General features: G+C 34.4%; 2 protein-coding genes across 2 annotated transcripts; both read right to left on the reverse strand.

The window, feature by feature from the left end:
- Positions 1-6532: 6532 nt before the first annotated feature.
- LOC138897104 (uncharacterized mitochondrial protein AtMg00810-like) lies at positions 6533-7933 on the reverse strand. Its single transcript, XM_070183061.1, has 2 exons — positions 7520-7933; positions 6533-6610 (listed from the first exon to the last, which is right to left on the reverse strand). The coding sequence occupies exons 1-2, from the start codon at positions 7931-7933 to the stop codon at positions 6533-6535; spliced, it is 492 nt and encodes a 163-aa protein (XP_070039162.1).
- Positions 7934-10614: 2681 nt separating this feature from the next.
- LOC138897105 (uncharacterized) lies at positions 10615-11660 on the reverse strand. Its single transcript, XM_070183062.1, has 3 exons — positions 11364-11660; positions 11005-11289; positions 10615-10923 (listed from the first exon to the last, which is right to left on the reverse strand). Exons 1-3 carry the CDS (start codon positions 11658-11660, stop codon positions 10615-10617), a joined length of 891 nt encoding a protein of 296 aa, XP_070039163.1.
- Between the last annotated feature and the right edge of the window lie 1574 nt (positions 11661-13234).

The following is a 13234-nucleotide window of genomic DNA, read 5'->3' on the forward strand; positions in this document are numbered from 1 at the left end:
ACAGAACTAATGAATACAGTAAAGAAAAATGCACGACATCACCCTTCGTGCTTTTACTCTCAATCTCACCATAAAAATAATAGAAACAGTATGGCATCACCCTACGTGCTTTTACTCTCATATCATGGCACGGCATCACCCTTCGTGCATTAACACTCACAATATGGCATGGCATCACCCTTCGTGCATTAACACTCATAATATGGCACGGCATTATCATAATTGCAATGCATGAATAACAACAGGGAGATAGAATAACAAGTACAAACCTTACTTCAACATTTGGTTCCATAATATCAATCTCAACTTTGAAATAAAAACTCAATTATCACCAGAAAATTCTGTAAACATGATAAGAACGATAATTTGAACAGCGCCAGTATAACACGTAGCAATTTGGCATAGGAATAAGACAATATAAGAAAAACAGAGAAACATAGAAAACAAGTAAATTGGCGGCGCATAAGTACTCGTCACCTCACATATATGCCGCTCACATGAATTTCACTTAGCAAATAATCTAAGGTTCCTAATTTCCTCAAGTCAGGATTAGACACAACACTTACCTCGCTCTGAAGGCCACTTAATTCTCAATCACAGCTTTTCCTTTGGAATTCACCTCTAAACCACTCGTATCTATTCAAAAATGACTCAATAATACCAAATATTGCTAAAGGAATCAATTATATTTCATAAATTAAATTTTCTAATTTTTCCTCCAAAAAGTCGAAAAATCGACCCTGGGCCCGCTTGGTCAAAACCCGAGGTTCGGACCAAAATCTTTTTACCCATTCACCCCCGAGCCTGAATATGTAATTAGTTTTGGAATCCGACCTCAAATTGAGGTCTAAATTCCCAAATTTCTGAAATCCCTATTTTCTACCCTAACCCCTAATTCGACCATGAAAACTCTAGATTTTAGGTTGAAAGTTCAAGAAATGTAATGGGTAACTAAAAGAAAATGGTTTAGAATAACTTACCAACAATTTGGAGAAGGAATGACTCTTGAAAAATCACCCCTCACCGTTTGGTTTTTGAGAAAAATGAGTTTTTTTGGCAAAAATCCCGTTTTGGATTCTGTTAAGTGTTGGGCGACAGTGGTCATCGCGAGAGCACTGTCGCATCCGCGAAGTGTATGGTCTGCCAAGCCTTCGCGTTCGCGAGGCAGTGCTCGCGTTCGCGTAGGCTACCCTTCCCTGGTCTTCGCGTTCGCGAGACATTGCTCGCGTTCGCGGTGAAGAAAAGGTTGACTCCCCCTCCCCAGTGCCTAACGCTACGCGTTCGCGATGGGCTTGTCGCATTCGCGAAGGGTAACGCCCCCATCGCTTCGCGTTCGCGAAGAAGAAATCCTCAGCTGCCCAGTTTACTCTTCACGTTCGCGAGAGTACATTCGCGAACGCGAAGAAGGACATGCCAGAACACAGATTTTGCAGAAAAATCAGATTTCCAAAGTCCAAAACATCCTGTGGCCTATTCGAAACTCACCCGAGCCCTCGGGGCTCCAAACCAAATATACACACAAGTCTAAAAATATCATACGGACCTGCTCGCACGATCAAATCACCAAAATAACCCTAGAACTCTAAATTTAGCACCAATTCAAATGAAATTCTCAAGAACACTTTAAAATTTCTATTTTCTCAACTGGACGTCCGAATCACGTCAAAACAACTCCGTTTCTCACTAAATTTCACAGATATGTCTTAAATATCATAATGAACCTATATCGGGCTCCGGAACTAAAATACGGACCCGATACTAACAATGCCAAATATCAATCACATCTTAAAAACAAATAATTTCCAAACTTTTAATTTTCATCAAAAATTCATAACTCAAGCTAGGGACCTCCAAATTCGATTCCGGGCATATGCCCAGGTCCCATAATTTGATACGGACCTACCGGGACCATCAAAGCACGGATCCGGGCCCGTTTACCAAAAATGTTGATCGAAATCAACTAAAATCAACTTTTAAGGTAAAAATTCTTATTTTTATTAGTTTTCAACATAAAAGCTTTCCGAAACCTGTCCGGACTGCGCACGCAAATCGAGAAGGGTAAAAATGAGATTTTTACGACTTAAGAGCGCAGATTCGAGTTCTAAAACATAAGATGACCTTTTGGGTCATCACAAGAACTAATTCAGAAAATATGGAAAAGTGATCTTTAGATGGACAAGCCATTAAACTAGTTGAGTTAGATAATTAATAGGAAAAAAGCTCTCCAAAAAACATAACTTGAAACCTCGTTTGGCTTTAGGCCTTTAATTCTATTGAGCCAGCCTTGCCGCCAATAATTATCATGCCAAATATCTACATGTACTGCGACGATAAACCTACTTTCGATTGAAAAAAGATCGGGTTTTCCTTGTTTGAATTTTGTTTGTTTGTGAGTGTTTTGAATTTTATATTTGGAGAATGGTTTTATTTGAGAGAATTAGTTATATGTTTTTGGAGTTTTATTTTACTTTTACAGAAAAAAACATGTCTATATATATATATATATATATATATATATATATATATATATATATATATATATATATATATATATATATAAAATGACATATGATGATTTAAATATATATTTATGTGAAGGAATAATAAAATTTAATTAATGAGAGAAATTTTATGTATAATAATACAACAATCATCTAAATGCCGAAAAATATTATTACATTAGAAAAATACATGAATTTAAAATAAAAGGACATCCTCAAAACTTACACAAATGATCAATTTTTTCATGTTAGTTAGACAATTATATATTATAGTTTAAAAGTATTTATTATGATGGTATCTTAACGAACACTTCTTTGTGGATAATATTTTTTGTATGTATGTTTCCTCTTAATTCGTTGGTTGCTCTGCCTTAACGAGAACTCTTGTTGTCGATCTTGATATCCCTCTTGAAAGTGCAACATACAGTTGTTCGTGCAAGAAAATATATTGCGGTAAATATAGTCCAATATTTAGGATGTTTGTCCTTATGCTTTATTTATTATAGTTGCAAAACATAAGCATACTAAAAATTATTTTCACACAAATTTAAAAGGATATTCCTTAGTTTCGGAAGACGAAAGTTGAATTCGGGGATAAGAATATACTTAGAAACACATTAACCAATATCATAATTTTTGCATGTATGACGTTATTGTCAAAACTTCTATATACCATATGTGTGCTTTTACATAAGTTATTCGGCTTATCTAAGCTTTTCAGTAGCATGACAGGCATATTTTTCTTCAAAATTAACCTATATATAATGGAAGATCAATTTTAACTTAGTCTATTATATATACGGTGACACTAACATACGTAAGAAATAAGAAACTTGACAACAAACATGTGTGGTAAAAGGCCATTTGGTATTAAAGTATTTAAGTATTCTTCTTGGTAGTAATTATTGGTATCATTTTATGCTGAGTCAAAAATTGAAAAATATTTTTTTTTTACTATAAAATTTTGCAATCAGCCTTTTATTAAGTTGATCAAAATATTCATTTCTGCTAGCTAAGATATCTTTTAAATTCTATCATGTGATTTGCACAAATTGCGTTTTAATCTAATGATAGAAATATTTCTCTTATTAAATGTACTACTATTACCATTGAGATTGATAACCAAGTGTTCAGGAAGAACCAAATCATCTTTTATTGGATGCTCTTCTTCATTTCCGACACGAAGCAAGAAGACACTGAATACTGGATCTGTTCTTAGTTTATATTTCTTGTCAATTGAATCTTTTTCGTTCGAGGCCAGAAGTATAACATTGGCAAGCTAGCTTTTATAGTCTTTGGTTTTGTCGATTTTGGAACTACTGGTAGTACTTGACAGAAATTACCTCCCAAACTATAAATTTTTCACCAAACAGTTCATTGATATCCAATATATCTCTAGAACTCCAGACAATTATTTCGATCGTTTGATACTTAACCATAGGTGCTTCATCCCATATTATCTATTTTTCTTTCCATATAAATTTAGCATCATTGTTGTGCTTTGATATATTTGTGATGATTATTTAAGTTGTTTGAAGAGGTATATAAAATCTAAAGTAGGTAGTCTCATAATAAAATCGTTGTTGGTACACCACTTACTATTATTGCTAACAGTGGCATGCCTCTTGATATGATATTTGCAAGTAAGACATGACATAGAAATATTATTTTGATTCCGCCGGAGGTATCTACAAAGAATAATCACGTTATACTAGAGTAGACTCTTTATAATATAATCTTGAAAGTTTGTTCTTGTTTAGGATTTAGCTTTGATTGTGCTTCTTCATACACTTGTATAACATTTTGATTCTTAATAGTATACTAACCTTTTTACTTTGTGTTCTAACGCTCTTTTTATAAAATTAATTTATATACCCTAAGATTGTTTTTACTTGAATAAGAATTTTGCTCATATGATGAATTTAAAAAATAATTGAATTGGATTCTTTTTCTAAATAATTAGTTAAAAGATTTAATTATTTGACTTTAACATAAAAAAATTAATTTATTTTATGTTGATTCAAATCTTAATATTAGTTCATCTCTTATTTTGAATATTTAATTGACTCTTACCAACCATTTTTTCTCTCTTTCTCACACATTTATATTCTTAAATATTTTCTTAGTTGTTGTTTAATAATTAGGTATTTTTTAATATTACACGGAAAATTGATTAAAAAAATTATTTGAGTAGGAAAATAGTTCAAATATAATATAAAAATATATTATCGTGTGAGTATTTTTTTTCTCAATTTCAACTAGTTATGCAGTCCATTTAATATTACTTTTAGTTTTTCTTCGTATTGGACATTATGTAATGGTAATGTATTGCCAATATGGAGGATTCTTATGAAATTGATTTTATTAAACCTTCCTACATATTTTTAATGAGAATTTAATAGACAAAATTTTATTAATTTTAAAATCTTAAATATTAAAAATTAGCATTGAAGATATTGTAGTCCAAAAAATAGGTTATTGTAGTTATGTTCTTTCCCTATGAGTTCTTCCATTTAATATTTTAGGGCTATTTCGATATATTAATATTGTATTTATAATTTTATAATAATATAGGCTCTCATTTTTCTAAATGGATTTGTACAATATAATACATTCTCAAATAAATTAGTAATAGGACATTATAATACGTTTTCAAATTAAATTAGTAATAGGAGTTTTTAAGAAGTATATCCAAGTAATAGGATTACATGACTAAAGGTATTTACTTGTTCAATTTTATATGAATTAGACAACACGAAATTAATTATACTAATAAGAATCATAAAGGTAATCGTGTAGGATTCCTAAGTATAGTATTATGTCCTAAAACTAATAGGATTATAAGGCTAATATCTTTAATTCTATTTATATCATTTTATTATGAGTTATTATACTTAATATTATAAGGTTATTTTGGTAAATCGATATTGTATTCATACTTTTATAATATATATATATATATGTATATATAGCAAACATGTTGTTGTATGTGAAAGAAAGAAAAATAGACAAAACAAAAGAAAAATTAAAAAGAGATGAACTTATGATGTAAGCGCTTACATCGGCATTCTTATGATGTATGCGCTTACAGCGGCATTCGTATGATGTAAGTGTTTACATCGGCATTCCTATGATGTAAGCGCTTACCTCGGCAGGGCATTTAAATGCCTATAAAAGGGGTATACATTTTCATTTGTAAATCATCCCTCAATTTCTTCTTTCTTTCTTCAATTAATAAAGAGGTATTATTTATGTGGTCGTGGAGTAGGCAAAATTGTCGAACCACGTAAATCTTGTCTTGTTTTATCTTATGCAATTTATTGCTTTTCTCTTTCAAATATTTTTTCTTCTATTAACCTGACACGTTTCCAACAATATATTGCTTACTCAAGTCTTATATTTGAACAAAATTAGAAGTAGTAGTATTTATGAGTACAACTATTAGTAACTGAGCAGTGGACGTTAGTAAATGAAAAGGCTGCTGATTAACTAAATCTTTGACTCTAATCTTGCACATTAAATATCCATGTGCCTCTTCAGTTTTTGCTATTTTGCCTCTCAAAATTCTATTAAATATACTCTCACCGTCTCATATTATCTGTCATGATCTTCATGTACACGCCCCTTAAAAAAATTAATTAGAATGGAATTGTGACTACTTTTCCCTTATTCACAGAGTAAAATGGGATGTAGTGAACCCATAACTTTGGACACAGAGTAAAATATTATATGTAAAATTTCATTAAAAATGCAAAAATAGTAGATGTGAACTCATAACTTTAAAAATATAATGGGTTAAATGTTAAAAACATTAAAATTGAACCCATAGGATTTAAATCCTGAATCCGCCTCTGCTTATTCATGTCTTAATATTTAATCTTTCTTCATTGGTATTTTAATAAAGTTATCCACATATAATTGAGGTGTTTGTAGTCTTCAAGGATGTTATTACGAATAAAAAAGAAAAAGTTTATCAATTTTGTCTTGAAATTCTAAAGTGACAAATAATTTGAGACAACTATTTCTAATAATTATGACTGATAATATGAGACAGATGGAGTATTATTCTCTGATGCATTATGAGCCAACGCATTGCACTCTTGATATACCTATATTCATATGTGCAAGATAGTCACCGTCTGTAAAATCAGAAGAATGATTTGAAGTTTTTCTTCCTTGTATTTTTAGTATCTCATTTTGCAGTACATATCTTGGATTATATACAAGTATGAATGAATCTAGGGCTACATTCTACATTGCCAAGTGGCAATATCCTATTAGTTAGTACAAAGTTGTACCTAAAACAACTACATGGATGGAGCAAATAATTAAATTGCATGTATAAAGTTGTACATGGATGGAGCAAATAATTATAATACACATTCACATAAGCTATGCACAATATGAATATACCATCTGAAAGGGCAGGCCCAGAAGTGGGTTGTGGGCAATTAGGCCTAATGCAAAATGCATTGAGGACCCAAGTTAGGCCCAAAATCCGACTGGCCCATAATTGTTAAATATAAAGATCTGATTAACAGATTTGTACATCATCGTCTCTGTACATCATCGGCTCCAACACCCTCCCCCCCCCCCAAGTTGGAGGGGGTAGAAAACACACCTAACTTGCCCAAGAGATCACGATGAAGAGGTCCGGCGAGTGGTTTTGTGAAGAGATCTGCCAATTGGGCAGAAGATCGAACAAAAGACAACGAAATCAGCCCAACGAGGTATTGTTCGCGCACAAAATGACAGTCGATTTCAACATGCTTGGTCCGTTCGTGAAAAATAGGATTTTTTGCTATATGAATCGTTGTTTGGCTGTCGGAGTGAAGAGTGACGGGAAGAGAAATGGGAATCGACAGATCCTCAAAAAGACGGACCAACCATGTAAGCTCACCAACCACACGGGGCATGGATCTATATTCTGCCTCGGCCGAACTGAGTGAGATAGAAGTCTGCTTCTTGGATTTCCAAGAAATCGGAGAGGTACCAAGGGAGATGTAAAACCCACTCACCGACTTCCTTGAGTCCGGGCAGGTGGCCCAATCAGAGTCACAAAAAGCGAGGAGCTTGAAAGAGGAGGAAGAAGATATAAAGAGTCCAAGTCCAGGGTCTTTGAGCAAATAGTGAAGCACACGGAAGGCTGCATCTAGATGTGGCTTTCGTGGGTCCTGCATGTACTGGCTGAGGTGCTGGACAGTGAAGGATAAGTTTGGTCGGGTATGAGTGAGGTAGTTAAGTTTTCCAAGGAGATGGCGATACAAGGTGGGATCCTCTATTGGTTCCTCTGTGTGAGTAGACAAACGAGTAAATGAGTCAAGTGAAGAAAAAACATGTGACAAATTGAGGGAATCAAATTCTTGGAGAAGGTCTAAAGTGAATTTGCGTTGAGAAAGGATGAGTCCATCGCGTTCTCGGATGACTTCCATGCCTATAAAAAATGTAAGTTCCCGAGATCTTTTATTTTGAATTTTTGATTGAGAAATTCTTTCAACGTATGTAGTTCTGCATTGTCATTCCCTGTCAAGAGTGTGTCATCCACATAGACTGCCACTATAGAAATGGAAGAATCTGATTTTTTAAAGAACAAGGAATAATCGTTTAACGAGTGAGTGAATCCCTTAAAGTTCAAAGCAGTTGTAAGTTTAGCGTACCACTGTCGAGATGCTTGTCGTAGCCCATAAATCGATTTCTTTAACTTACAAGCATGGGTAAGTGAAGGAGGTACAACCCCAAGTGAGAATTTCATGTACACTTCTTCATTTAGATCTCCATGTAGGAAAGCGTTATTCACATCGAGCTGGTATAGACCCCATCCTTTCTTTACTGCAGTAGCCAATATGCATCTGATTGTGGTCATCTTCACCACAGGTAAAAAAGTTTCATTGAAGTCTATCCCCTCTTTTTGTATGTCTCCTCTAATGACCAATCTTGCCTATAGTCTTTCTATATTCCCATCTGAATTTTGCTTAACTTTATATACCCATTTGCATGGTAAAGCCTTTCTCCCAAGTGGTAATTGAACCACTTCCCAAGTCTTATTAAGTTCAAGTGCCTCAATCTCTTTGTCCATTGCTTCCTGCCATCCTGGGTGATGTATTGCCTGTAAATAGTTGGTAGGTTCTTGTATATTGGACAATGTATTTAGCATATGTTGATTAGTAGAGGAAAGTCCACTGAAAGATACACAAATAGGTATAACAGGTGTGAGAAAGCAAGAGTTGATAACATTTATGAATTGGAGTGCATTACAGATATAATCCTTGAGATAATATGGAGTTGTGTGTGGTCTGGTAGATTTCCTAATAAGACCATCCATTATAGGATCAGAATCTAAAGAAGGAAAGACTGGGGCATATGTATGTGGATGACCAGATGATGCTGGAGAATCTGGAGAGAACCTAGAAGAAGAGGTAGAGGGAATAGGTGTGATGGGATGAATTGAAGAAATGGGAGAAGAACATAAATCAATTGATGATTCAGTAGGCCTTTGGGAAGCTTCAGTGTCAGATCTGCTAGAAAAAGGTGTATTTTTAGGAGTTTGGTTACTTAGAGTAACTTTAGCAATGGGCAAAGAAATAGCAGAAGAAGAATTAGACTTAATAGAAGCAAATGGAAAGAATTCTTCATGAAATACAACATTTCTAGAAATGAAGGGTTTCAAATTCTTGAGGTTCAATACTTTGCAACCCTTTTTTCCATGAGGATAACCTAAGAACACACAAGGTATAGCCCTTGGTTCAAACTTAGTTCTAAGATTTGAGAGAGTTGAAGCAAAACATAAGCATCCAAAGTATCTAAGGTTTGAGTAATTTGGCTTGCTTGTAAAAAGAACTCCATATGGAGTCTTAAGCTTTAAGACAGTTGTTGGAAATCTGTTGATCAAATAGGTTGTTGTAAGAAGTCAGTCACCCCAGTATGATATAGGTAGGTGTGATTGGTATAACAAGGCTCTGGATGTCTATAAAAGATGTTTGTGCTTTCTCTCCACAACTCCATTTTGGCGTGGTATGTACACATAAGTGGTTTGATGAACAATACCTTGTGACTGAAAGAATTCTGATTGAATATTTTTACTACCTAATTCAAAAGCATTGTCTGACCTTATAGTCTTTACCTTGATGTTAAACTGCATCTCTACCATGGCTAGGAATGTTTTCAGAATAGTGAATGATGCATTTGATTTGTTGGTTAATAGGTAGGTCCTTGTGCCCCTACTGAAACCATCAACAATTGTGAGAAAATACTTAAATCCATCATATGTAGTATTATTGTATGGTCCCCAGGTATCCACATGAATTAATTCAAACAATTTCTTAGTAGAAATAGAACTAGAAGGAAAAGGAAGTTTGGACTGCCTTTCCATAGGACAAATAACACATGGAGTGGGGAATTTGGAACACTTGGATATAGAAACTGATGAAACATTCTTCATATTGCTAAGGGGCATAAGACCTAATCTGTAGTGTCACAGTTTTTCCTTTACAGTTGAATCAAAAAAACTAAAACATGAATGTAAACTATGATTGGAAACAGAATTCCTTCTTGGAATGAAAACTCTTCTAAACTTAGGTGAACTCTTAGACACTGCTGCTCTATATCTGGATCTGAGAATGTAGAGGCCTCATTTATCTTTACCAATCTCCAGTGGGCTCTTCATTGAAGGGCCTTGTAGAAGGAAACAAGAAAAGGGAGTGAATAAGACATATTGCTTGAGTTGTTTGCACAACTTGTGCACAGACAACAGATTATATTTAAAAGATGGAATATAGAGCACATTCTGCAGAAACAGATTAGGCAAAAGGGGCACAGTTCCTGAATAAGTGACTTTAATTCTATAAGAGTTAGGGAGTTTGACCATGAGAGGTTTTGGCAAGGTTTTTAAATTTGTGAAAAATTCTTTGTTGAAAGACATTGTTGCTCCACTATCCAATATCCAAGAATCACTACTGATTTGATTTAAACAGGCAATATCTTCAGAGAAGTTGGGCATACCAGCACAGATCACTTTTGCTGTAGCATCAGAGGTTCCTGCACTGTTTTGTCCTATCTTCATTTGCTGAAGAAGCTGCAACAGCTCAGCCATATTTTCCTTGGTGAGATTTTGAGCTCATGTAGTATTTTCTGCTCCCTGTTCACTATCCTCATTTGAGAGGAAAATATTGTTTGCCTGGGTACCTACCTGAAAATTTTTCTGCCTTGTAAACTTGAAGTCAGCTGGAAACCCATGAATCCTATAGCACTTGTCTATGCTATGTCCAGGCTTCTTGCAATAGGAACAAATTTCTGCATTTTTCTTAAATTCAAAACTTGTTTTCTGCATCCTGTTTTCATTAAGCTTTCTGAAGTGTCCTGATTGGTTTGTAGCAATGAATGAGGCAGACTCCCCTGGGTATGCAGGGGTAGCATGTATCTCCCTCTATTTCTCATCTTGAATCACAAGGGAGTCTGCATGTCCAATGGAAGGCAAAGGTGATGATAATAAAATATTGCTCCTTACCCCAATAAATATGTCATTCAGTCCCATTAGGAACTGCAGTAGTCTCTCATCTTGATGTGCCTTCAAGCTCTTCACTTTTTTCCCACACTCACACTCACAAACACAAACAGAAAAAGTGTTGAGTGCATCTAGTTCATCCCATGGGCTCTTCATTTTGGTGAAGTAAGTTGATACACTTGAATTTCCATGTACTACTAAACTTAATTCCTTTTGTAATTGAAAGAACTTTGCTCCATTTGCCTGACCAAATCTATCTTCCAGGTCACTCCATAGATCATTTGCACTCTGTGAATAGAGAACACTCTCAACTATCTCTTTGGACAAGGAGTTGAGTAGCCATGAGAGTACCATATCATTACATCTTGCTCAGGTTTGCTGGATTGCAGAATCAGTTTTTGGGAAGATAAGAGAACCATCAATAAATCCCAACTTGTTCTTTGCAGACATGGCAATGATAACTGCCCTTTTCCAACCTCCATATCCTTTCCATCAAAAGATGAGGATACAAAGTTCATCCCTGGATAGTCAGAAGGGTGAAGGTAGTAAGGATGAGTAGAGTCAATCACTCCTGAAGCAATGGTAACTCCATGTGCAGGAACATTGGTGGTGGGAGTACCAAAAGCTAGAGTTTCAGCCGAGTGTGGTGAAGAACTCATAGCAAACAAGCTTAAGAGAAAAGGAAGAAGAAAAGTGAAAACTGGTTTCTGACTGAGGAAGCAGAAATGATAGCAGAATCAAACCTGCTCTGATACCATGTACAATCAGAAGAATGATTTGAAGTTTTTCTTTCTTGTATTTTAAGTATCTCATTTTGCAGTACATGTCTTGGATTATATACAAGTATGAATGAATCTAGGGCTACATTCTACATTGCCAAGTGGCAATGTCCTGTTAGTTAGTACAAAGTTATACCTAAAACAAATACATGAATGGAGCAAATAATTAAATTACATGTATAAAGTTGTACATGGATGGAGCAAATAATTATAATACACATCAATGTGAATATACCATCTCAAAGGGCAGACCCAGAAGTAGGTTGTGGGCAATTAGGCCCAATGCAAAATGCATTGAGGACCCAAGTTAGGCCCAAAATCCGACTGGCCCATAATTGTTAAATATACAGATCTGATTAACAGATCTGTACATTATCGGCTCCAACACCGTCAACGGCGGAGGCAGTATTTTCACTAAAGGGTTCAAAATAAAAATAAAGTTAGAAATTAAAAAGGGATGTGGCTAGTGGAAATTGAACTAGCTATCTTATAAAGGTTTTGAACGCCCTTAACTATTAAACTATGCTTCTGGGCTATGACAAAGAGATTCAAAATATAATATATAGAGGCACAAAATAAATTTTGCATTACATGTACAATTCTGACAAAAAGAGTTCGAGTGAACCTTCTTCTGAACCCTAAATCCGCCTCTGATCATAGTAACTATGGTACTTCAAGATGTATCTAAAAGTTGAGAAAACAAATTAAACACCTTCCGTTTTTTGTCTTTACTGACTCAAGAAATGGGAAAAAATCATTTTTAGTATTTCATTAAAATTAAATGGTACTTAATGAGCTGTTTCCAAAAGGTTGAAAGAGATTAAAAAATCCTCTTACAAACAGATCAGTTGTGGCCATAAAACTCTATACTAGAATGGCGTACATAGGATTTTTGGTAAGCGGTGTCAATATTTAAAGAAATGTCTATAATAACAAGCATTATCATTTTTTTATATTTATACCTAATAATTTTATTTTATATACTATCTATATTTACTTATTTAATAAAATATTTCGACGAAACATTGTTATGTGATATGGGTTGTCGCAAGGTGTATCCACCCAATGGGATGTCACCGTCAGCTTGAGCACGGCAAAGTACCTTTAATTCATGGGAGAAAACTGCAGGTTATCAATTGGTTAGAAAATGAATAATAGGCCATTTGATACCGCAAAAGCACAAATGCAAAAAATAGGAGAAATATATACCTTTGCTCTTTGCATCTTAAATATTTCTCTTTCAAGATTGAGACAAGGAAGCATATGGCGCCTTCGATTTTTTGAATATTCTAAAGAGTTTAACTCATATATAGAGGTAAGGCAAAAAAGATTCACACACTATCATGTTAGCTTTAGCTTTATTTTTTATAGCGTGTGACTTATCTTGTCATCAAATGTTTTTGCACTATTAGGTTTTCAAAAGATCAGTTTAACTCTATGGCGCTTGCTACGAC

Source organism: Nicotiana tomentosiformis, chromosome 8 (assembly GCF_000390325.3).
Source record: "Nicotiana tomentosiformis chromosome 8, ASM39032v3, whole genome shotgun sequence".
NCBI classification, from domain to species: Eukaryota; Viridiplantae; Streptophyta; class Magnoliopsida; order Solanales; family Solanaceae; genus Nicotiana; species Nicotiana tomentosiformis.

What these genes read in the sequence shown, in the direction of transcription:
- LOC138897105 (XM_070183062.1), bottom strand. Translation starts at nt 11,660, where the DNA reads ATGAGTTCTTCACCACACTCGGCTGAAACTCTAGCTTTTGGTACTCCC. An exon ending in CCAGCAAACCTGAGCAAGAT is followed by an intron (nt 11,290 to 11,363) that starts GTAATGATATGG and finishes CTCTATTCACAG; the next exon opens with AGTGCAAATGATCTATGGAG. An exon ending in TGAATGACATATTTATTGGG is followed by an intron (nt 10,924 to 11,004) that starts GTAAGGAGCAAT and finishes GATGAGAAATAG; the next exon opens with AGGGAGATACATGCTACCCC.
- LOC138897104 (XM_070183061.1), bottom strand. Translation starts at nt 7,933, where the DNA reads ATGGAAGTCATCCGAGAACGCGATGGACTCATCCTTTCTCAACGCAAA. An exon ending in GCCCGGACTCAAGGAAGTCG is followed by an intron (nt 6,611 to 7,519) that starts GTGAGTGGGTTT and finishes ATATGAATATAG; the next exon opens with GTATATCAAGAGTGCAATGC.